At 42.5% G+C, this 24,719-nt stretch overlaps 1 protein-coding gene across 2 annotated transcripts in view; it reads left to right on the top strand.

Moving 5' to 3' along the window:
* CRIM1 (cysteine rich transmembrane BMP regulator 1) overlaps positions 1-24,719 on the top strand; it is a 1,384,383-nt gene that overhangs the window by 629,034 nt on the left and 730,630 nt on the right. For both annotated transcript variants that reach the window (XM_082249820.1, XM_082249819.1), the window contains exon 5: positions 16,027-16,148. In XM_082249820.1, coding sequence (XP_082105946.1) covers positions 16,027-16,148 — 122 coding nt within the window. The remainder of the gene's footprint in view (positions 1-16,026; positions 16,149-24,719) is intronic.

Genomic DNA, 24,719 nt, shown 5'->3' with positions numbered 1-24,719 from the left:
GATTGCCCCCACAGAAAACAGCTTGCTATGGGGGCACCCGAGCCAAGCTGCAGCTCCGTGTGTCCATTCAGAAACACAGCTGCCATTCGGCCCCACCCACTCTCTCTCCTGATTGGCTAACTGACTGATTGTGTCTCAACCAATCAGAAGAGAGAGTCTTGGATGGCTGAGGGACTCGTGGACATCACTGGAGAGAAATGGGACTCAGGAAAGTATTAGGGGGTGCTAGGGAGGCTGCTAAACCCAGAAGGTTTTTTAATGAATTAAGATAAAAAAAAAAAAAAAACATTCTGGCTTTACAACACCCACAAGCAGCACAACCCATAAACACTATTTCATTCATTTTTAATATTTAAAGCAAACTCCTCCATCCATCCATGTCACCATGCTTTATTTTGGTGAGAAATCACTTTGAAACACACCCCCTAGCATTTCTGGCCATGGCCATCTCGAGTAAGAGCAAATGATTCATCTAGTAATTAATTCCTGCCCTTAACTCAAGTATGCATGCAGGAGAGTGTGCTGAGCTGTGAAAACCCCTTCTCCCCTCCTGAAGACTCCTGGAATGTATGACATCATTTGCCTAGGCATGAAACCAGGAAGTAATGGAAGAAATGTAAAAAAAAAAAAAGTTTGAAAAAAGTAGATATGATATACTTTCCTATCTATTTACTAATGCTAGCAGCATGAGGATTAAAAATAATGAATGTTGATTGGGAATGTGAAGTTCCACTTTAAGATAGATGATTTTGGCAGCAAGCAACGTCCATGATAGGCTAAAAGGCTGATAGCCTTTGGAGAGGTAGGTCCATGAGAAGAGAGTGTCAATAGTCAAGACAAGAAATAAGGGAGTGAATGAGTAGCTTGCTGGTTTCATGCTTGTTTAAAAAGGGGCACATTTTAGAGATGTTATGAGTTAGTCTATAAGCTTTTGACAGTGATCGGATTTGGAAAGGAACTGATGGTTGTTTTGCGGTTAGGCAGATGGGGGGTGGGTTGTATTATCAGCAAGACTTTAGAGAGATTTTGTTTCAGGAAGTGGCGCAACATCCATGCTTATATGTCAGTAAGTTAGTAATGCAAGAGGAGGCTGAAGTGAGGTGAGGAGTATTGGGTGCCATCAGCAAAAAGCATAGAGATGGTATTGGAAGCCGTGGGCGTTATCAAGTGACCCAAGAGAGGAGTTGTGGATAGAGAAGAGAAGGGGTCCAAGAACAGAGCCTTGGGGGACCCCTACAGAAAGAAGTGGAGAGGAGGAAAAAGAGCTGAATCTTGGGGCCAAGGAAGTGAAGTTTATGGAGAAGGAACAAGTGATCGAAAGTATTATAGGCTGTAGAGAGGTTTAGTAGTAAGAGTATGGCACAGTGGCTGTTTGTATTAGCAGTTAGTAAACTGTTAGTGCGTTTTAGGAGGGCAGTCTCTGTGGAGTGCTGGGAGAAAAAGCCAGACTGTAAGGGGTCATGGAGGTTGTTTTCAGTGAGGTAGGAGCTAAGACAGTTGTAGACCAAGCCTTCTAAAAGATTAGAGGTGAATAGGAGCAGTGAGTTGGGTCCTAAGTTTTTCAGGTTAGTGGGGTTCAGTGATGGCTTTTTTTAAAGCAGAGCTCCACCCAAAAGGGGAAGACTTGTTTGCATCCTCCCCCTCCAGTGCCACATTAGCACTTTTTTGAGGGGACAGGGAAGCTGGTACCTGGTTTGTCAGGTACCCGCTCTCACTTCCGCCTCAGATCGCCACACCCCCCTTCTTTCCACAGTCTTCGGAAGGGACCATTTGCATTAGCTGCAAGGCTTCACTTCCTGTTTCCCTTACTTGCCATGCCAGCACCTAAAGCCGATTGAAAAATTAGTTTGGGTGGGGGACATCGCTGGATCCCTGGATAGGTAAGTCTACTTATAATAAAAGTCAGCAGTTACAGTATTTGTATCTGCAGCATTTTAATGCATTTATGTATTTTCTTTTTTTTTGGGCGGGGGGTGGGGGGGTCTGGAACTCTCCTCTGTAAGTATGGGGGTGATCTATGCATGCTTTAGAGTGGTGGGGCAGGTGCTAGTAGAGAGGGGGGAAAAAATCAGATGTGAGTGAGAGAGCAGGGGATAAATGAAGGGAGTGACTGTAGTAATTGCATTAGAACAGAATCCAGGGAATAATTGGTTAGGTGGGCATCTGAGAAAAGTTTGGTAACCTCTATAGTAGTAGCCAGGTCAAAAGAGGAAAGTGCTGACTGCTGTTAGACAAGGTATGCTAAATAGGAAAGATATCTGTACAGTGGAGGTAGAGCTGCATGATTAATCGTTAAAAGAATTCCGATCTTGCGATTTTGCGAAAACCCCCCTCCCCCTTTCCAATGATCTTAAAACAGCATGTCCTCGATTCTTCTTACAGAGCCGTTCTCTACTCACTCACAGCTGTCCAAAAACAATCAAAATTGTTAAGGCTGCTAAATAATTGGCCATACACACTATAAGATTTTCTGAAGACTTTTTCCTTTAGACTTACCAAAACCATATAATATGAGGTCAAACCTAAACACTTTCAATTTGTATGCAATCTGGCAGGCCCTTGCACTGCATAGAAAAGGTAAATCTGAAGGAAATCTAACCACAAAAGTTGGATAGTGTGTATCCAGCTTAACTATCAACACAATGCTTTACAATGTATGTTTTTGTTCTTTTAGATCAAAGGAATTAACTTCCATCTGTAAGTGAGGGCAGTTTAACCTCTTAAAGACTAAGGCTCCATTCACACCTGAGCGTATCGTTTTCAGGCGTTTTTCAGGCGTTTTGGGGCTTTATTCAGGTGTTTTTTTGGGCTTTATTCAGGCGTTTTTTGGGGCTTTTTTCAGGCGTTTTCTTGCAGCAGGTGTTTAAAAGCAGGCATTAACATCTAACAAAAATGCTAGTAATCTGCCAAAAAAGAAGCTCATGTACTTTTTTGTACTTCAGGTGTTTTGCTTCAGGCGACAAAACGCTCATATATGAACAGGGACCGTTGACATGAATAGGATTTTGCTTGTTGGGCGTTTTGAGACTTTAGAGGTGAGCATTTTACGAGCTTAAAAACGCACAGGTGTGAACAGGGCCTAAGCCTTTTTCTGACCCTTGTTGCTTACAAGTTAAAATCAGTATTTCTTTCATTCACTGACGGACGCAGCTCCATGTCTTCTAGACCATTGGGCTTATGCTGCTCTCTCTTCAGGAGTAGGACTAGGCAGAAACCTTCTTGGTTACGCCCCTGAGGCAGTCCCAGAGGGTATACCATCACTTCCTGCTATAGGACTTCAGTTTTTTCTGCCTAGTCAAGAGTAAGGACCTGGCTCTCTGCTGGGATCTGTGGTCCTGGCATTCTTTACTTTTTATATGATTTTTTTTTTACTTTTTCTTTTATTTTTGTTCCTGTCTGAACTACAATCAACCTATTCCTGTGTGAACTACAATCAACAGCCAGACTGGGCGACACACTGGCTATCCTAGATCCTTATGGTCTTCCCAGTCTGGCGTGCGAGTGCGACCCGACTATTAGCTCCGCGCTAGGTTGGCTGTGACATAGCTCCACTGGATGGGAGCTGGCCGGTGAGTGAAACACCTCAAGAGGTGGCATAGCCCTGGTCACAACAGCAGTCACAATAAGAGTCACAGCGCACCTCAGGCCTCCCTGAGATTCCAAGATGGTGCAGTGGACTGCTGGAAGTAGTGCCTGCTTGGTGCTGTGGTGTGGTAAGTGTCCCCCCTCCTTTCTTTCGGAATTGCAGGGGTGATCGCGGGCCCTCCCTGGGGGTGGTAGGCCCCCTCCTGTGTGTGGGGGGGGGAGAGGCATCTTGGTGGATGCCTCTTCCCTGGGTCCCAGGTCCCGTGCGGCGCCACCTTTTTGCCCTGGATGCTGCATTCCCGGTATCAGCGGCCATGTTTTGGGTTTCCCATAGAGAAGAATGTCGACCATTTTCTTGTAGTCTGAGTGTGGTGATGTGCTGAGGGGGCCTCTAGTGTTAGTGTCGGTGCTTCCTCTCTCTTCCATTGCAGTGTGGTAGGCTATTTTGTGCTCTCCAGCTCTGGGGTGGTGAGTCTCTGGGGGTATACAATCCTTCCTTTGCTATGCAGCGCAGTGAGTGCACTGATAATTGTGGTGCTCCAGCGGTGCGTGGGGGGATTGCAAAAAAAAATAAAAAATAAAACAATTTTTTCTGCTCTGCACGGAGTGGCTCAGATTAACCCTTTGTTGGCAATGAAGCCTCTGGAGCGTGTATCACCACCTGACCCACTCCTATAAGCTGCGGAACCCACTGGGTCTCAGTCTGCCCTGGCGGCCATGAAGGCAGCCCTGCTGTCACTTATATACTAGGTAGATATGGCCCTGCAAAGGAGGCCTAGCAAGAAGCGCCCCCCACCTTCACCTGTATCCTCGGCCTCCTCAGTGTTTAAAGTGGATTTGGCCACCATGGATGAGAGTCAGCACATTGGGTCTGCGTCCACACACGCTGAGTGCTCTAACAGTGGAGACAAGTCCTCCTCTGCAGCCTCGCACGAAAAAGCGCTGCTGGAGGCCCTAATTGTGTTAGTGCGGGAAACTTTAAAGTTGGAGGACTCAAGTGATGCTAAGTCGGCGACGCCGGTGCAGTTTGGCACCCGCAAATCCTCCAAGGTGGCAAAGGCATTCCCCTTTCCTTCCTATTTTGACGAGATTGTCACTAGTTAGTGGGGTTCCCCGAAATGCATGGTTGGAATACCTAAGCACTTTGCTATGAGATATCTCTTTGAGGAGTCTCTCCTGAAGAAACTTATGGTTCCAGTCAACACCCTCCTGAGCTGGCGGAACTGGCGGATCAGTTGATCCAGGGGTTACAGTCCATTTGTGATGCATGTTTGGATGCAGCCCCCTTGGATATTGCACATTGGGGTATACATACCCCAGCTTGTTGACACACATTCTTGACCTTTGCTCCTTGTGGGGTGATGTGGGCGGTTCGGACCGGCTATATAACATTCTGGGAATCAATGGTGGGTCAGTGGCAATTTTAGCTCTGAGGAAGAGGGTTCTCACTTAAAAGGTGTCAGCCAGGTCATTGTGGACGCCATTACTGCTGGGTAGCGTGTAGAAGTGTCCTGGAGGCGATTGGTTCCCATTTCCTACATGCATGTATACATCTTATGTTTGTGAGTAAAATGTATGCTACCTATTTGGATTTTGATAAACTTTTTTAGTGGTAATGCACAAGGTTGGTGCGCCCTTGTCTTGTTGTTGCTCTTCTATTAAGGGTCAGGTTCCTCCTTTCCCTGTTAAGACACATTCTACAAGTGTGCTCTGTGCCTGCTGGGCCTTCCGTCATCAGGTGTCAGTTGTTCTGGTGTGCAAGGTGTCTACATGGTCATTTGTACACACGTTCACAAAATTTTAAAAGGTGGATGTACTTGCATCTTTGGATGCAGCATTTGGCCGCAAAGTTTTGCAGGCTGCGATTGCAGGGGCTTCCGCTTCTTGAGGTTGTAATTTTTTCCTGGTGGTAAGCTCCAGTTGTTCCTGGTTGAGCTCCTGTTTTTACCTGGTTGGCTATGTTTAGCCTTGTTGGGAATTCTACGTATGGCTGTGTTTTTCCCACCCCTCATGTTGACACTGCTTTGGGACATCCCAGTGGTCTAGAAGACGTGGAGCTGTGTCCGTCAGTGAACAAAGAGAACTGGATTTTTGCCTTACCGTAAAATACTTTTCTCTGAGGCTCACTGACGGACACAGCACCCGCCCCATCTGTTGGGTTGTTATGTCATCTTCTGACACTGCTTGTTACAAACTTGTATACCCTCTGGGACTGCCAAAATTGTTTCCGCCTAGTCCTACTCCTGAAGAGAGAGCAGCATAAGCCCAATGGTCTAGAAGACATGGAGCTGTGTCCGTCAATAGACCTCAGAGAAAAGGATTTTACGGGAAGACAAAAAATAGTTTTTTTTTTTTGCTAGAAAATTCCTTAGAACCCCCAAACATTTATAATTTTTATTGGCAGAGACCCTAGAGAATAAAATGGGGATCGTTTCAATATTTTATGTCACACTGTATTTGCGCAGAAGTCTTTCCAGCGCAGTTTTTTTGGAAAAGAATACACTTTAATTAAAAAAACTAAACCGTAAATTTAGCCCAATTTTTTGTGTAATGTAAAAGATGTTACGCCGAGAATCCTAAAAGAACTGGGATCTTTATTTTAAGCAAAAAAATTGTGATTCTCATTATAACCAGAATCGTCCGGCTCTAAGTGGAGGTTTCCTCACATATTGCAGCAATCTTGTTTTTTAAGTGATTGGCAATCTGTTGGGCAGTGAGAGTTGAAGGAAAGGATCGCTGATTAGGACTGGGTGACAAGGTATTAAAAGAAGTGACAAAGTAGGTTTGCCTGACAGTATGGAGGCGGGAATTATATTTTAGGAGGGCAGATTTGTAAAGGGATTTGTTTTTTTTGCCAGTCGTTCAAGAGCACAGCAATGTTCCTCTCAAGATTTCTGGTGTCTTCTTCTGGTATGTGATTCTGCATGTATTTAGAGGAGCAAGTGCCTCCAGTGAGGATGGGATTGAACTATTGTATACAGAGGTGGCCAGGTTAGGAGAGGACAAGGGGTGTGATTTTCTCAGAGGTGGTCAGTAGCAGAATAGAGAAGAGAAGGGTTAAAGTGGTGAAGGTTTCTACAAGTAAATGGGGCTTGTAGGGATAGATGGTTGCAGACAAGGATATTGTGAAACTGATGACTGTGATCAGAGAGAGGAAAGGGGGTGTTGATGTGGTTGCCAGTTGTGCAGAGATGGGATAATGGAAGGTCAAAGGTAGAGTGAGTGTACTATAAAGCGTACAATAATAAAACCCATACATCTTTATTTTATAGCAATACTATATGGCTCTGAATGTTCATGAGACAAAGATTTATTTGCTTCCCATGGAAACTTTTTTAAAACTGTAACTCCCCACCCCCCAATCTGCTGAAGATAACACCCATACTAGGGTCACCATATCTGCTGAAACATATTCTAACATAATCAGGGCTGCCGCTAGAAATCCTGGGGCCCCATACAGCCTACCTGACAGGGACCCCCCCTCCACCGAAAATATTAAAATTATATCATCACCCCTTCCCCCAATCCCTCCCAATCACCCCTCACAGCGCAACCCCCCCAAATCCCTTCACAAATTCACAACCCCATCCCCGTACAGAGTGCAGGGATCAGGAATGCATTGCGTATAGGGATGCACCGAAATGAAAATTTTGGACCGAAACCGAAAATGCAGGATGCCCTTGGCCGAAAACCGAAAATGACTTTTTCCCCAAAAAAAATTTAAAATGGATAGAACAGGGGCATACACCAAAAACAGGCAGCAACGTACACCTGTCGCTGCCACCCTGTCACAGTATATGTACTGTGATGGGTTGGCAAGAGGTTAATTTAATTACCAATGGTATTTGTATTATGAAGCATGAGGGGTTAATGTATTGTCACTGCTGGTCACTCATCTTAGTGATCGACCAGTGGCAGGTAATTAACCCCTTTGTGCTGCATTAGTGCAACCAGTATCAGTGCAACCAGTGTTAATTAACACTGATACTGTTTGCACTAATGCAGCACAAAAGGGGTTAATTACCTGCCACTGGTCGATCACTAATAGATGAGTGACCTGCAGTGACAATACATTAACCCCTCATGCTTCATAATACAAATACCAGCTCCCCCCCCCCCCCACTGCCTCAGCGTCCCCCTCCTCGGGTGTCCTTCATTCAAAAGTCCCGCCTCTGGCCGGCGGCACCGCCTCTCAATGACGTCCCTACTACCATCTGTGCATTATGAATGGACATACCAGGCGGGGGGCGGGGCGAGCGGCCGCTATAGATCTATGTGATCCTTACCTGTCAGCTCAGCACCACTGTGTGAATGAGAACAGAACTGACCTGACATCGGGCGGAGTGGCCGCTATTAGCTGTAACTATGTGAGAGCTTCACTTCCCTGACAGGCATGTATCTCCGCTGTCAGCGCTCACATAGTTACAGCTAATAGCGGCCACTCCCCCATGCCCCCCGCCCGGTGTCAGGTCAGTTCTGTTCTCATTCACACATAGTCGCTCTGAGCTGACAGGGATAATTCGCATAGATCTATAGCGGCCGTTCGCCCCGCCCCCCCCCCCCCCCCCCACCTGGTATGTCCATTCATAATGCACAGATCGTAGTAGAGACGTCATTAAGAGGCGGACAGCCGGCCAGAGGCGGGACTTTTAAAACCTGCCCTGCGCCCTCCTCCTTCCCCACGGCGGCCATATTTATTTTCGGCAATGTTAACCCATTATCGGCCGAAAATTTCGGTGGCCGAAATTTCGGTGCATCCCTAATTACGTACAAAGTGCAGGGGTCAGGAATACATTCAGGAGAATGCTAGATACAGAATGGAGTGCAATATGCACAGGGTTCAGGAGAGTGCTAGATAGGGAGTAGTGCCTTACTAAGCTGACCAAGATTTCCCATAGATGCAAATGTTAGACAGGGAGCAGTGCCATACCAAGTTGACCAAGATTCTCCATTGAGGCCAATGTTACAAAATCGGGAGTAGTGCTATACCAAGTTGACCAAGATTCTCCATTGAGGACAATGTTAAAAATCGGGAGTAGTGCCATACCCAGCTGTACATAGTAGTGAATGTACGTAAATGCCTCTGTACTGCACCTCTTCCCAGCTGCTACAACCTCTGCAACACACACACCTCTCCTCTGCCCTTATCTTCCCCAAAGGTCCCCCATCTTCCACATGATTTCCTTTCTAAAATACCTGTCTTGCTGGCTGCCATATCTTCCTTCTCCTTCTTCCCTATGCACGTGTTGCTTGACACTGGGGGCGGGTCTGAGTAGCAGTCCCGCCCATTACCAACATCACAGCATGAATTTGACAGGTGCAGTCTCTCATTGTGGCTGCATAGTGCACACCCAGCTGGTTTGTTAGCCAATCCCTGGCTGTTCTAAATGTTCCCACTGCTGCAGGTCCTTCTGAGCTAGAAGATAACATTTATCACCAGAATTATGCCGGACAAAGCCTCTGTACAGCGGGACAGTCCTGCCCAGGTTGGGAGGTATGCTGTCATCCTACTGACCTTCCTGCTGTCCGGGTCCCCCTATGTGCCGGGGCCCCATACAGGAGTACTGGCTGTACCCCCCTGATGGCGGCCCTGAACGTAATATGAGGACCTACCTAAATATTTAGTCAATTTGTATTCAGCCAGGCAGGCTCTTGGATTACATACTGTAGTTACTGATAAATCTAAAGGGGTTTGAACAAACAAACGCTAATGTGTGGTGTGGAGTACACAAGTCAGCAGTTGAGAGCTGACCTAGGCAAACCCCCCCACACCCCCTGCTGACTCACGTTGTCTCATGCTTAGACACAGATTACAGCCCAGAGACCCTGTGTTCTTTCCCTTTGTAAAGAGGAAAGAAACTCTGTTTCTTCTCCCTGTGAGAAGAGAAAAGGAAAAAAAAATAGATTTTTATTAAAAAAGCAGCACATAATATGCAAAATCATGTTTGTTAGTTACATCCTTAACCCCTTGATTACCCCAATAAGTTAACCCCTTCCTAGCCAGTGTCATTAAAATGTAAACCCAGAACCTGCATTCACTATATCCGGTCTCCCACAGTATACAGAACATGGGAATGCAATTATTTTAGTAAAAATAAACTGCTAAAAACCTTATCTTATCAGCAGTATATATAGTAATTTTTTTGACTTGCATCAGTTTCTGCTTAAAGCTTGTAGGAGGAGTTTTCATTCTCCCCTGATCCTGTGTTTGAACAGTACTGATTGGCCCTGTGCATGTACCCTCGGGGAAAAAAAAAAAAAAAAAAAACCTCTCTAACAATACACACCAAGCTGAGCATGTGCAGCCTGACTCCTAATGCTCTTTTCTATCATGAGATGGATTGAAGTCAGTTAAAGAAGAGGAGGATCAGAGAGACAGGATCACACAGCCTTTTTACACCATGCAGAGGATTGCCTCTTAGGAGCCACATTGAATATAACAAGCATGCTTTACTGCATACAGTTGTGCTCATAAGTTTACATACCCTGGCAGAAGTTTTTTTTTTTTTTTTTTGGCCATTTTTCAGAGAATATGAATAACACAAACATGTTTCCTTCACTCATGGTTAGTGTTTGGCTGAAGCCATTCATTATCGATCAACTGTGTTTACTGTTTTTAAATCCTAATGACAACAGAAACAACCCAAATGACCCTGAGCATACCCTGTTGATTTTGGCCTGATAACATGCACACAAGTTGACACAAAGGGGTTCGAATTGACTATTAAAGGTAACCATCCTCACCTGTGATCTGTTTGCTTGTAATTACTATGTGTATATTAACCACTTCCTGACCACTCGCCGCTTATTTACTGTGGCAGGGTGGCTCAGGCAGGCAAAACGATGTAGACCTATGTCGTTCCCCTGAGGGGAAGCCGGCGCGTATGTCAGGCGACTCCGATTGCCGCCTGACACCTGCAATTTTTCCCCATTGTAAACACAGCCGTCTGTCCTTCTCCCTGGGATGATCGCAGAGCTCATTTGATCCTGCTATATAGGATCACATGTCTCTGTTGTTATTTCAGAAGCCACGCCCTCCACAGTTAGAATCACTTCCCTAGGGTCACATTTAACCCAGTGATCACCTGTACTGTTAACCCCTTCCCTGCCAGTATCATTATTACAGTAACAGTGCATATTTTTAGCACTGATTACTGTAGTAATGTCACTGGTACCCCCAAAAGTGTCAAAAATTTTAGTTAGGGGTCCGATCTGTCCGCCGCAATGTTGCAGTCCCTGCAAAAAATCGCAAATTGCTGCCATTACTAATAAAAAAAAAAAAACAATAAAAAAATGACAAATCTTCCCCGTAGTTAATAGACACAATAACCTTTGTGCAAACCAACCAAAATACGCTTATTGCAATTTTTCCCCCAAATATATGTAGCAGAAAACAAATTGGCCTAAAATGTTAAAAAAAATTGAGTTTTAATTTTTTTTTTTTTTTTGGGGGGGGGGGGGGGGAATGTTATATAGTAGAAAGTGGAAAATATTTTTTTTCCCAAAATTGTCGCTATTCTTTTGTTTATAACGCAAAAAATAAAAATCACACAGGTGAACAAATACCATCAAAAGAAATCTCTATTTGTGGGGTAAAAAGGCGTAAATTTCATTTGGGTACAGCGTCGCACGACCGCACAATTGTCCATTAAAAAAACGCAGTACCGAATTGCAAAATAGGGCCTGGTCATTAAGGAGGCAAATCCTTCCGTTCCAGAACTGGTTAAAGGCCAATAAGTTTCCGGACTCCTGACAGACCCTTGCATGGTTCATCCAGTGCCGCACTGACGTTTCTGGATTCTAAGTCATAGGGGGAAAGCAAAAGAATTGTCAAAGGATCTGTGGGAAAATGTAGTTGAGCTGTATAAAACAAGAAAGGGATATAACAAGATATCCAAGGAATTGAGAATGCCAATCAGCAGTGATCAAACTCTAATCAAGAAGTGGAAAATGAGGGGTTCTGTTGAAACCAAGCCATGGTCAGGTTGACCAACTAAAATTTCAGCCACAACTGCCAGGAAAATTGTTCGGGATGCAAAGAAAAGCCCACAAATAACTTCAGGGGAAATACAGGACTGTCTGAAAACATGTGGTGTGGCTGTTTCAAGATGCGCAATAAGGAGGCACTTGAAGAAAGATAGACTGCATGGTCGAGTCGCCAGGAGAAAGCCATTACTACAAAAATGCCACTAAGTATCCCACTTAGAATATGCCAAACAGCACAGAGACGAGCCTCAAACCTTCTGGCACAAAGTCATTTTTAGTGATTAGACCAAAATTTAGCTTTTTGGCCAAAACCATAAATGCTATATTTGTAGAAGAGTCAACAAGGCCTATGATGAAAGCCAGGGAGAATGGACAGCTTTACCATCTGAGAAGATAAAGAGCCTCATCCACAAATACCACAAAAGACTTCAAGCTGTCATTGATGTTAAAGTGGGCAATACACAGTATTAAGAACTGGGGTATGTAAACTTTTGATCAGGGCCATTTGGGTAGTTTCTGTTGTCATTATGATTTGAAAAGCGTAAACACAGTTGTTTGATAATAAATTACTTCAGCCAAACACTAACCATGAGTGAAAGAAAAGATTTTGTTATCATTCATATTCTCTGAAAAATGGCCAAGAAATCATAACTTCTGCCAGGGTATGTGACCGTGTATCAGTGGCGGATCCAGGGAGGGCTCTGTGGGGACCCTGATGTGAGGGGGGGGCTCTGGGGACCCTGATGTGGGGTGGGGGCTCTGATGTGGGGTGGGGGCTCTGTGGGGACCCTGATGTTGGGGAGGGGGCTCTGTGGGGACCTTGATGTGGGGATGGAGGCTCTGTGGGGACCCTGATGTGGGGTGGGGGGCTCTGTGGGGATCCTGATGTTGGGGAGGGGACTCTTTGGGGACCCTGATGTGGGGTGGGGGGCTCTTGGGGGACCCTGATGTGGGGTGGGGGGCTCTTGGGGGACCCTGATGTAAGGAGGGGGCTCTCGGGGAAACCTTATGTGAGGGGGGCTCTCGGGGGACCCTGATGTGAGGAGGGGCTCTCTGCGGGCACTGATGTAAGGAGGGGGGCTCTCTAAGGACCCTGATGTAACAAAGAGCAACTCTGGGGACCCTGATGTAATGAGGGGGTGCTCTAGGGACCCTGATGTAATGAAGGGGGCTCTGGGGACCTTAATGTAATGAGGGGGTCTCTGGGGACCCTGATGTAAGAGAGAGAGGGCTCTGGGGACCCTGATGTGAGAAAGCGAGAGGGCTCTGGAGGCCCTGATGCACGGGAGGGTGGCTCAGGGGACCCTAATGTAAGGGGGGGTGGTTCAGTGCACCTTAATGTAAAGGGGGTGACTCTGGAGACCCTGGAGTAAGGGGGTGACTCTGGGGACCCCGATGTAAGGGGGGGTGACTCTGGGGACATAAGGGGGAAGGTTCTTTGACGTAAGGGGGAGGACTCTGATAATCTGATAAAGGGGGGCTAGGGATTTATGATGTAAGGGGGGACATTCATGTAAACAAGGGGTTTCGTCCTGACTACAGCACTCTATCTGTTGTTTTGTCTGATAGATTGGCTTCTGATAAACAGTCCTGCAGTGTTCGGTCAGCACATGCAACCAGTGACTGCAATGCTGATCAGTGTATTCTGACAGTGGGGGAATCCTGCTATCAGAATATACAGACACAATAGGGAGGATTTCCCCATTCACCTTGGAATGTATGGATGGGGAAATGTATTCAGTTTATTTTGTTCAGCTGGCTGAATGAAAAATACTGAACCATGTATGGCTAGCTTTACTCATGGCCCCTGTACTCTATACGTTACTCATGGCCCCTGTACTCTATACATTATGATGTTTTGTATGTTCATTACTCCTTCTAACCCCTGCACTCTACACAGTATGTTGTACATTACATAGGCCTGACCAAGGTGTTTATTGCAGGTTGTAATGAAGATCTTTATGTTAGGCTCAGTGATCAGTTTATGTGCAAAGTAAAGCATATGTGATGGAAACATTTAAATTTTTTTTAAAAACAATCGTTCATTCTGAGGTTTATATGTATCTATAAATTGGTTACCTGTGGCACAGTACTTAGGAGTATTTTGTGGTAGAAGGATTGTGGTATGTGTGTGCAATGTATACAGTGAGTAGGCACAGAATCTGTTTTATCGCCCCCCTTTAAGCCCTTTCCTCTTTAAGCTGGGTACACACTTAAAGGAGAAGTACAGGGAAAGCTTGTTTGGCTGTACTTCTATGGATCACAGGAATGCAGTTCATTTTGCAATACAGTTTTGTAAGCAACTTATTTTCTGGCAGTGCCCCTCCCGAGACTAGACTCTGAATCCACCCCTGCAGTGTATAGTATTTGCACTGATCACTATATAAGTTTCACTGGTGATGTCAATGTCAGTCAGTTTCCACCCAGTGTCAGTTAGCATCAGATTGCCCACTGCACTATCACAGTCCCTCTAGAAGTTGTTAATCAAAGCCATTACATGTATAAATAAAAATTCCAATGTATACAACAAAGTTTACAGACACTATAACTTTCACAAAAACTTATCAATATACACTTATTGAGATTTTTCCCCCAAAGACATGTAGCAGAATGCATGTTGGCCTAAATCCATGAAGAAATTTGATTTTTTTTTATATGTTTTGTAGCAGTTTTTATATATATATATATATATATATATATATATATATATATATATATATATATATATATATATATATATATATATATATATATATAATTTTTTTCTGTCTTTCTTTTATATAATAAAAAAAAATAAAAAAAAAACAGTTGTGATCAAATTTCACCAAAATTTACAGCATTACATGACCTCACAATTTCCAGGTAAAGCACAGTGATTAATAGGGAAAACAATGGTCTGGTCATGAAGGAGGTAAAACCTTCTGGAGCTCAAGTGATTAAACATTATTTATAACTTCAGCTTTTTTTTTAACCTTTGTTTGGTGGGTTTATTTCCATTTTAATTATTGAAAGGGGAAAAAATAGTATCCATGACCTGCACTTTCTGTCTGCAAGCACGTCATCTGTAGATGTTTCTACAGCATATATATCAATGAAGCTGGAACCCAGAAAAAATTTCCACCAAATCCCGATGGTAGTTCACATACTCATTTTTATTTATCTACACTGAACAAAATTATAAACACAACACTTGTTTCTGCCCCCATTTTTCATGAGCTGAACTGAAAGATCTAAGACTTTTCCTATTTACACAAAATATTATTTTCAAATGTCTAAATCTGTGTTAGTGAGCACTTTTCCTTTTTGTATCGGCATATACGACAGCGTGTTACAGGTCCTACCAATATCCAGCACTTGCACAAAGCCATTGAAGAGGAGTGGACCAACATTCCACAGGCCACAATGAAAAACCTGATCAACTCTATGCGAAGGACATGTATTGCACTGTGTGAGGCAAATGGTGGTCACACCAGATACTGACTGGTTTTCAGTCATCCCCGACCCCCCAATACAATAAAACAACACATTTTAGAGTGGCCTTTTATTGTGGCCAGCCTAAGGCACACCTGTGCAATAATCATGTTGTCTAATCATGATCTTGAAATGCCACACCTGTGAGGTGGATGGATTATCTCGACAAAGGGAAGTGCTCACTAACACAGATTTGTGGGCCTTTTGTGTACATAGAAAAAGTCTTCAATCTTTGAGTTCAGCTCATGAAAAATGGGGGCAAAAACAAAATTGTTGTGTTTATAATTTTGTTCATTGTAAATGCCCACTTAAATGCTTTTAATTACACAGTGTTTTTTAAAAAGGCACATTGATGTCTTAAGCCTCGTACACACGCAACGATTGTTGGCCGACACTTTGTCCAGTGTTGTTGTGTTGGTTGAAATGTGCTCTAGACTGCACACAAATTTTCTCGGCCAACAACAACCAACTGCAGAAGTGATGTCATGTTCTGGTCTACTTTTTGTGTGTTTTTTCTTCTCTGAGCATGCCCAGTCTTGCTCATCACATTTTTGTCTGCCGAAATCTGTACTGACTGAAGAACAATCGGCCGTTCTGGTGACGGCCAACAAAAATTTTATGACATGCACACCAGATTTTGTTCGGCCGAAAAGTCGCAGTCGGTTGTTGGAAGCATCATACTAACAAGCCGACAATCGGCCGATCGGACGTTGGCCGAAAATTCATGGCCAACAATCGTTGCGTGTGTACGAGGCTTTAGTTTCTTTTCAAGAAAAAGTGAGTAAATTATATTGATTTTGTCATGCCATAGCCTACTGATTCTATGCACTGACTTATGTAAAATCTCCAAAAGACTATTTTGTCATCTGTTGTTATTACTGAATGCATGCTCATGTTTCCCAATTAATTTAATTGATAGTTAATTACAAGGAACAAAAGGAGTTGGTAGTACTGACACATTTTACACATTTTGCTTATCTACAGATGTGAGTGTCTTTCGGGGCTTTGCAGTTTCCCGGTGTGTGAAGCTGGGTCAATCCCTCGGATTGTCTCACGAGGCAGTGGCTCACCTGGAAAGTGCTGTGATGTCTTTGAGTGTGTTAATGGTAAGTGGATTTCTTCTTTTCATCCTTTATATGGGGGAACAACACAGAATGGACTAGAGGCAAACCATTTAATTTGTCAGCAAAATTCTTTACGCAGAAGACTGCTTAGCCAAATGAAAGGTTACATGAAGGACACCTCTTCTTAGCTGTTTAACCTTTTGAAAGGTTTACAAGTTGACGGAATCTTTTTAATTATTAGTTGAAGCAAAGATTACAGTATAGACCCAAGCTGCACATCAATAAAGTAGGAAAAAAAAACATAAAGGACCAGGAAAAAATGCATCAAATGTGATTTTATCATTTCTGAGCATAAGCTTTTCATTTATTTGATTTAATCTCCCACCAATTCCTTTGTATTTTCTTTTCAATTAATTAATTATTAGTGTCACTTTTTTTTTTCATTACCCAAAGAAGATCAAAAGCTGCAACTATTTTTGACGTGTTGAGGTCCAAAGTAGATAAGTCTTCTGCCCAGACATGGAATTCCTTAATCTACGATATTACACCCTGGGGACTGGAAGGTCTGCCTGGACACTGAATCACTGTGATTGGCTGTCAGTGGTCACATGATCAGGAGCTGATCTTATCAGCTCCCGATCGTTACTAGAGACCGCAAGCTGTCATTGACAGCTAGGCCTCTGTGCTTGGAGCTCACAATCAGTGCATAAACCTCAGCACCCATGAGCACATATGTTTGGTGTGTCATTGCTGGGATTTTACCCAGGGTACTTTGGAATTACCACTACACCAATTGTGTGAACCTGGGGATAAATAATAATTCCACAAATATGGAGTTTGCAAGTTTCCGCTGGAAGTGGGGGAGTATAGCACACTCTTGGAAAATTTTGGGGGGAGGGGGGAATCAGCCCATATAAACTTAAGTCATGTTGAAAGGCAAGCACAAAGAATTTCGTAATGTTATTGGGGAGTGCTCTAAAAAGGTATAGTCATTTTGGTAACATTTTCATTTTTGCTGCAGTGAAACAATATGTGGTGCAATTTCCATATTTTCAGTGTTTGCTTGAGTTTGGTGATCATGGGGGGGGGGATGGTTCTTAAGAAATAACTTGTGTAGGTTGGGTGTGAGGTGAATCCCCAAGTATGATAGGGAGATTTGAGACCATTGGAAATCAAAATAATTTTTAAGGGCCTGAAATTTAACCTCTGGTATGTTATCATCCTTATTGATTTTATGACATTGATAGTGATACCTGATAGAACTGAGAATTTCCACAATGTCTGTAACAAATCAGGCAGGGAGATTGTAGGGTTAGTAATTACTAAAAGCATGTTGTCTGCGTACATGCTGAGTTTATATTGTGAACCTGCTTTGGAAAAACCAGAAATGTCTGGGTGTTGGAGAAAAGCAGCTGCTAGGGGCTCCATAGCAAGAACAAACAGTAAAGGGGAGAGTGGACACCCCTATGGAGTACCTTTGCCCACTTTGAAGAAGTCACTGGGTCCCAGTTTTTTTTTGTTTTAAAATAAATTATTAGTAATGTAATTTTTTTTTTTTTTTAAGGGGGATTTCTTCAATGGATGTTTATACACAGTGACAGGAAACCAGAGGGAATTTTTCTCTTTGGTGTCAGAAACAGTAACAGAACCCAGCAAAGGTTTTTAGTCCTATAACTAAAATTATTTTAGGGTGTACATTTTTTTTGTCTTCAATTTCATGGTCAACACCTGGATGAAAATATAACTAGGCAGGTTATGGTGAGGTGGACTCAAAGGAAAAAAAAATCCCCAAAAAACTGAAGCTTGGTAACACCTCAAAACTTCCAAATGATTGAAAGCTATATGATCAGCTTTCACACCATTTTTCCATTGATTACAGTTTCTAAGTATTTATAGTACTTTGATTGTAATTATGGGATAAATGCTGTAGCAATTAGTTGTCCTACTTACCAATATGATTTCCAGTTTTTAATAACTTAATTGTAAAGTGTATAAATAAATGAAGGTTTCAACTGAACTGGAACTGAATATTTTATGAAAGAAGAATGTTATCAAGAATGTGGGAAGTTTAAGAACTTTTCAGAATAAGTAGAAATGCATAGTCTTTACTTAAAATTGTGCTGTACTCCCTGCATGCTTCAAAAATGTTCACAAAAAAATGAACACATGCATACAGGGTAGGCACCTACTTTCAGCCGCCTTTAAATCCCAGCTCCAGGAATTAAACAAAATCTCCCCCTGCAGTGGGCCCATCCACATACTGAAAGTGTTAACTGCTGTTTCTGCTTTGGGAATGAGAAGTAGTTCTGAGCGGTGCACAGAGTCCCACAGTGCCTCCTCTGCTGAGTGCTTTGCACTCCTGCCTCCTCCATGTTGTATGAAAAAAAAAAAACAGCAACAAATTGACAACTTTGTAAAAAATATATATATATATATATATATATATATATATATATATATATATATATATATATATATATATATATTTATATATACATTTTTTCCATATTTCCCAAAAGCTTGTGGAAAAAAATGACATGTTCAAAAAAAAATTTTGTTTTTTTTTTTTTTTCTTTTTTTACACAAAGTTGGCAATTTTTAGGATATTTCTAAAACACAGCGTGGATATAGCAAGAAATACACCCCGGAATACATTCTGCTACTCCTCCTGAGTATGGTGTTACCACATGTCTGAGACTTTTTCACATCTTAGCCACGTAGAGAGGCCCAACATCCAAGGAGCATTGTAAGGTGTTCTAGGGACATAAATTACACATCTAATTTCCTGACGACCTATTTTTTAAGGCCCTTCATATTTTCAACACATAACATTTGCATACTAATAATTATACCCCAAATACATTCTGCTGAGCAAAGGGTAAACAAAAGAATACCAATGGTTTTAGTAGTGCAGTTGTCCACAGAGGAAAACATTGTTCCAGGCAGCAGGCAGGGACATGGTCGGCGTCTGTGAAAGGAATCGTCCTGGCAGCAGGCAGGAATACTGTGTTTAGTCTATACAGGCAGCAGGCAGAGCTATGGTTAACACAGCCAAAGTATTGGTCCTGTCAACAGGCAGGAACATCGTCCATAAAAAGACCCGGGTCAAAGCAGTCAGATATATGGTCAGCACAGTGAAAGTATTGGTCCTGGCAGCAGGCAGGAACATCAGGCTTAGGGCCTCAGTCAAGTAAGACCTGGGCACAGGGTGTGGTGGAAATTAATAGGGTTTGAAACATAGAACCCTAGCGCGCTCAGCGACAAAGAGAGAAACAAGCAAAAAGCTATGTCACAGTCAATGTCAACAGAATAAGTCCTGCTCCAATACAGGACTCTTGTTTATTTGTAGTCAGGAAACAATGGGAAGTGACGACTACACAACACAACCAATCACAGACATTTATACATTCAAAAGTTAAAAAGAAAAGGGGAGTATATGGTAATGGACAAACTGAGCCGTGTGTATGAGTTTCCAGCCGTTGGGTGCAAGAGGAACCATGCACTATTGCAAACAATGGGACCCACATGTAATGGCCGCCGAACACCATACAATGGAACTAGCATGTATAGCATGTATTCTCATGAGCGCGACCCTGCCAATACATACACATTGCACTACCATCATAACCTGTTAGAGTGAATCCTTTATAATATAGTTCATAAAAAACATAGTTTATAGCAAATATGCTACTGTTCCAGTAAATGAGACTATATCTGCAAAGGAAATAGCAGCAGTAATTCAATCATACGGATCGAGCATAACAGAAAGCTATCACCTATAATTCTAACTAAAGGGCAGATACTTATCAAAACAATATTAATTCCACATCACAAACATATCTCCAGTGAATACCAGGGCCCACCTGACTGATATACATTTGCGTGGCGGACTTCTCATCGCACTGCCATAGATCCGGACCAGCGTTCGCTAGCTGCTCAGAGTGTGGAGAGATCAGGCAAGTGGTATGCAGTCTCCATTTAATGGACGGTTTCCACAATTACAGGCCTTTCCTCAATGCTAGTTAGTCATATTCGCTGAACATAGTGAATACTGGTAAAATGACACTGGGGGACATACTGGCAATTTAAATAAAACACTTCCTGAAAAATATCCACACATATATTAAAATTTCCACAACACAGGGGAAGAGGCTTTTTCCCACCCTCTTCCAAGCCTCCAGATTTCAGACTCTGATCCGGGAATTACAAAATCCAGAGAAAACCAAAAACTGATTTTCTGTACTCTAAAGCGCCTCAAATATGTGAGACCCTGTGTTTTCTTGATACCCACTACTACATTAGCAGGGTAAATGAGCACTCCAAGCGGCAGACACAAAACTTGGTCGATTAACAGGCCGAGGTCAGTGCAGGTGGAAGGCAGAAATGTGGTTTAGAATCAATCAAAATGGCAGGCAGAGGCATCGTCTATAAACAGACATTCTGGACAATTTCATGCTCCCAACCTTGTGGCCCTTCCTGTTCCAACCCTACAGACTAAGACTGGAATGCCATTAAAAGTTCATGTGCGTGTAAAGGCAGGCATCCCAATATTTTTGAGCCCTGATTCTTGGGGTCTGGCTTGATATTCCAGTGCTGGTACTGGGCCTTTACCCTGGGGTCTAATGCCGTTGGTGTTTGCTGATTGACCATTGGGATGTTTGGCGCTGCTGGTGGTTGCCTAGTCTTCAGTGTGTTGTCCTCTTTTGGGACTGTTTCCTCCTCCAATTCATTAACTGATTCACTACTTTTAAAGGGTTTATGTTCAAAATCAGACGGTGAGAGTGCCCCGCTGCTCTTATCCATCATGCTAAGGATTTGATATACCTTCTCACTAATATAATATTATTTGGACATGGTGGCTCTGGAGGATGTGGCTGTATGAGGGGTAGACTGCTGATGGGCGACTGTGATTGGTACACTGCTGATTGACGGCAGTGATGTCAGGTCTGTGATGGGTACACTAATTAGGCTGCACTGATGGATGCGCTGACAGGTACACAGATGGGCTGCACTGATGGATGTGCTAACATGTACACTGATGGGCTGCACTGATGGATGTGCTGATAGGTACACTGATGGGTGCTTTCTTTTTAGGGAACCATAAATTTCATTTAGCCTTCTCTAATAGAAGGTCTTTCTCCAGATTGGTTTGGTTTTAAAGTTTGGTTAGGTTTCTGAGCAAATGTGGCAGTAGAGGAATTTCTGAAAAGTCTATAAATTTTTGCTTTTGACCATTTCAGGGCTTTTTCAGCTTTGCTAGATAGTAGAAGAGACTACTTCTATGCATTTTTGAGAGATCAAATGGACAACTGTTGGGACTGTTGTGTATTAAAAGGGGTTTTGTATTATGCATTCAAATCTTTAGAAAGTGAGTGTATTTTGCACCCGTTTTCTTTATTCTGTGTGACTGCTGGTGTTAAGAGACAACTTTTTATATTACAGCTTTGTTGGGCCAACCAAAGGGTGGTAAGAGATGTCTCAGGAGTGAAGTTTAGTAAGAAAATGCTCCTCTGTGGCTCTAGCAGTCTCCCGCTCATTAACCGGATCTGTAAGAAGGGATTCATTAAGACTCCAGGAGTATGGAGTGAATGAAAGTCTAATTATTCTAGTATGAAACTTCACAATTTGATCTGACCACGAGCTTGCCTGCCCAGCCAGCACCCATTACAGGAAATACTGGATGGGTTTACAAGAACTTGAGCAGAGACCTTAAGTTTTACCAGTTACCAGTTCAACCTGTATGTGTGTGTGTTACTATGTCACTATCATTTCCTCTATCCCTGTATATTGCATTTGCTAAAATGCCCATCTAAGAGATTTTTCTTTTAAAATCCTCAACACTTCCCGCTGAAACCACCAATTGTTGAAGGGAACTCCAAATCCTTACCACTCTGACAGTAAAAAAGAAAAAAAAAAACCCAGACAGTTTAGGGTTGAACCACTTTTCCTCCACACTTTATAGAGCACAGTTTAATGGATTATATCCCTTAATGGACACACTTCTTATGCCCTCTGGTCACAGGTCTTAGATTGCACGGAGTCTATTAGGATCATAGAGAAGAATCCTCACACCATTTGTGAAACAATACAAATATTTCATAGGAAGTGGGATTACTGGTTCTCCTACTAGAGCTGTTCTCTTTTTGATGTTTTCTTATCTCACTGGGTATGTTTTCTTGCCGTCAACTGCCTAAAATGCTACATTTAGTAATATTACCACATATTTACTTTGCATACATACTTTATTAGGTACACCTTGCTAGTACCGGGTTGGACCCACTTTTGCCTTCAGAACTGCCCTAATTCTTTGTGGCATAGATTCCACAAGGTGTAGGAAACATTCCTCAGATATTTTGACACATAATAGCATTATGCACTTGCTGCGGATTTTATCCCGCTGAAAGTAGCCATCAGAAGATGGGTACACTGTAGTCATAAAAGGATGGATATGGTCAGCAACAATACTCAGGTAGACCGTGGTGTTTAAACAATGCTCAATTGGTACTAAAGGGCCCAAAGTGTGCCAAGAAAATATCCCCCACACCATTACACCACCACCAGCCTGAACCGTTGATACAAGGCAGGATGGATCCAAGCTTTCATGTGGTTTATACCATATTCTGACCCTACCATCTGAATGTCACAGCTGAAACTGGTCATCAGACCAGACAACATTTTTCCAATCTTCTATTGTCCAATTTATGTGAGCCTGTGCAAATTGTAGCCCCAGTTTCCTGTTAGCTGACAAGAGTGTCACACGGTGTGGTCTTCTGCTGCTGTAGCCTATCTGCTGCAAGGTTTGATGTGGTGTGCATTCAGAGATGGGACTCAGCATACCCTGGTTTTAACGAGGGTTATTTGAGTTACTCTTGCCTTTCTATCATCTTGAACCAGTCTGCCCATTCTCCTCTGACATTGAGTAATTTTTGTTCACACAATTGTTGCTCACTGGATATTTTCAGCAGATCAGCAGTTTTTTAAATAGTCCGAGCAGGCTGGCTGGCACTAACAACCATGCCACGTTCAAAGTCGCCTAAATTCCCTTTCTTCCCCATTCTGATGCTGGGTTTGAACTGCAGCAAGTTGTCTTCACCACATCTAGATGCCGAAATGAATTTAGTTGCTGCAATGTTTTTGGCTGATTAGAAAATTGTGTTGCAAAGCAATTGAACAGGTATACCTAATAAAGTGGCCAGCGAGTGTATTTATCCTACTATTGTTGCCTTTGACTGTAAGTCTTTGACATTATATTATGATGCTTCAGAGACTGGTATTTGTCTTTTTCTTAATGTTTCAGTTTGAGAATTGCTTTGGACTGTGTGATAGATAAGATGCACTGCTATTTGGTTCTTTCATTATCCATCAATTATCCATTATTATCATCCATCTTGTGTTTAAGGGATACCACCAAAAGGGAAGTTTGGTTCGCCTCTAAAATACCTTAGTATTACAAGCAATGGAAAGGTTAGCAAGCATTAATAGTTCCATAGCTGAAATATTAAATTTGCTCTTGTCCATATGGGGGTGGGGGGTATACAAGTTTGAACCATGAAATCGCTGATTTTTGCTTATGAATTGCTTTAGGTCATTTCTTTTTTCTAGTTTTTCGAAAGTATTCTGTTTTAATCAATGATGATGACATGGCCCATAATATTATGTAAAGGAATTGGGAAGGGTATTTGGGCTCAACAATCCATCATTCCCTTTTACAGCCATTTCAGGAGATACTGTATGAACCCAGTAACTATGAACAGTAACAACATTTGCAAACATTTTATATTTGTATAGATAAAATTTAGTTTTACTTACATACTGTAGAAAATGTATTTAATATATGTATATCATCATAAATAAACGTCTGCAATATGATTCAATTGTAGGAATTGTTTAATGATTGTAACATCCTTGGCCAACAAGTTAGCTTTAAGACATCAGATTCCATCACTGCAGTCACTGTTCATTTTTGGTCAATCAAGGGAAACTTTTGAGCTGAATGATTACTTTTCCAAACTAACCAGACTAGGTCGGCTTTACTGTACTTAATTACAGTGCTATTGACAACAGTTGGTGTATCAGCACATGTCTGCTACCCTACTCTACAGTAAAGTCACCTCAGGACAAGAAAATAAGGGGGCTTGCGTGCACCAGTAGGCACATTTACAGTTTCATAGAAGCTTCTGAATGTTCTTTTTCTCTGGTGGCCTATTTGATTCTTATTATGGGAACAGTAATCTCTCATTTTTTCTTTTTTCTTTTTTTCTGGTCTGGGCAGCAGAACAAATCTCTGGGAAATGTTGCCTTACAATGAGTTTTTCTGTTCTACTAGAAGACTTCCCAATTCTGCTGCCTGGACCATTGTTGTGCTTGGGTGCTTTCATGGGCATGTGTAGAGCACATTAATGCAAATTCTAAAAATCGTTTGTGTAGATGACACAATGAACCTTTTAGTTTACCTACTATTGTTCTATTTCCACAGATTTCCCAGTTCCTGTTTCTGAAATATCTTATTTTTTTTTAGGAGGATTAATAGCTCTATGTTTGACCAATTGAAAGCTATTATCTAATTGGTGTATGTGTGTGTGATATATATACACACTGTATTTTCTGGCGTAT

Source organism: Pelophylax lessonae (assembly GCF_965119305.1).
Source record: "Pelophylax lessonae genome assembly, chromosome: 3".
In the NCBI taxonomy this organism is placed as follows: Eukaryota; Metazoa; Chordata; class Amphibia; order Anura; family Ranidae; genus Pelophylax; species Pelophylax lessonae.
The sequence above is the reverse complement of the archived record's forward strand: the minus strand, read 5'-3'. Positions and strand labels throughout refer to the sequence as shown.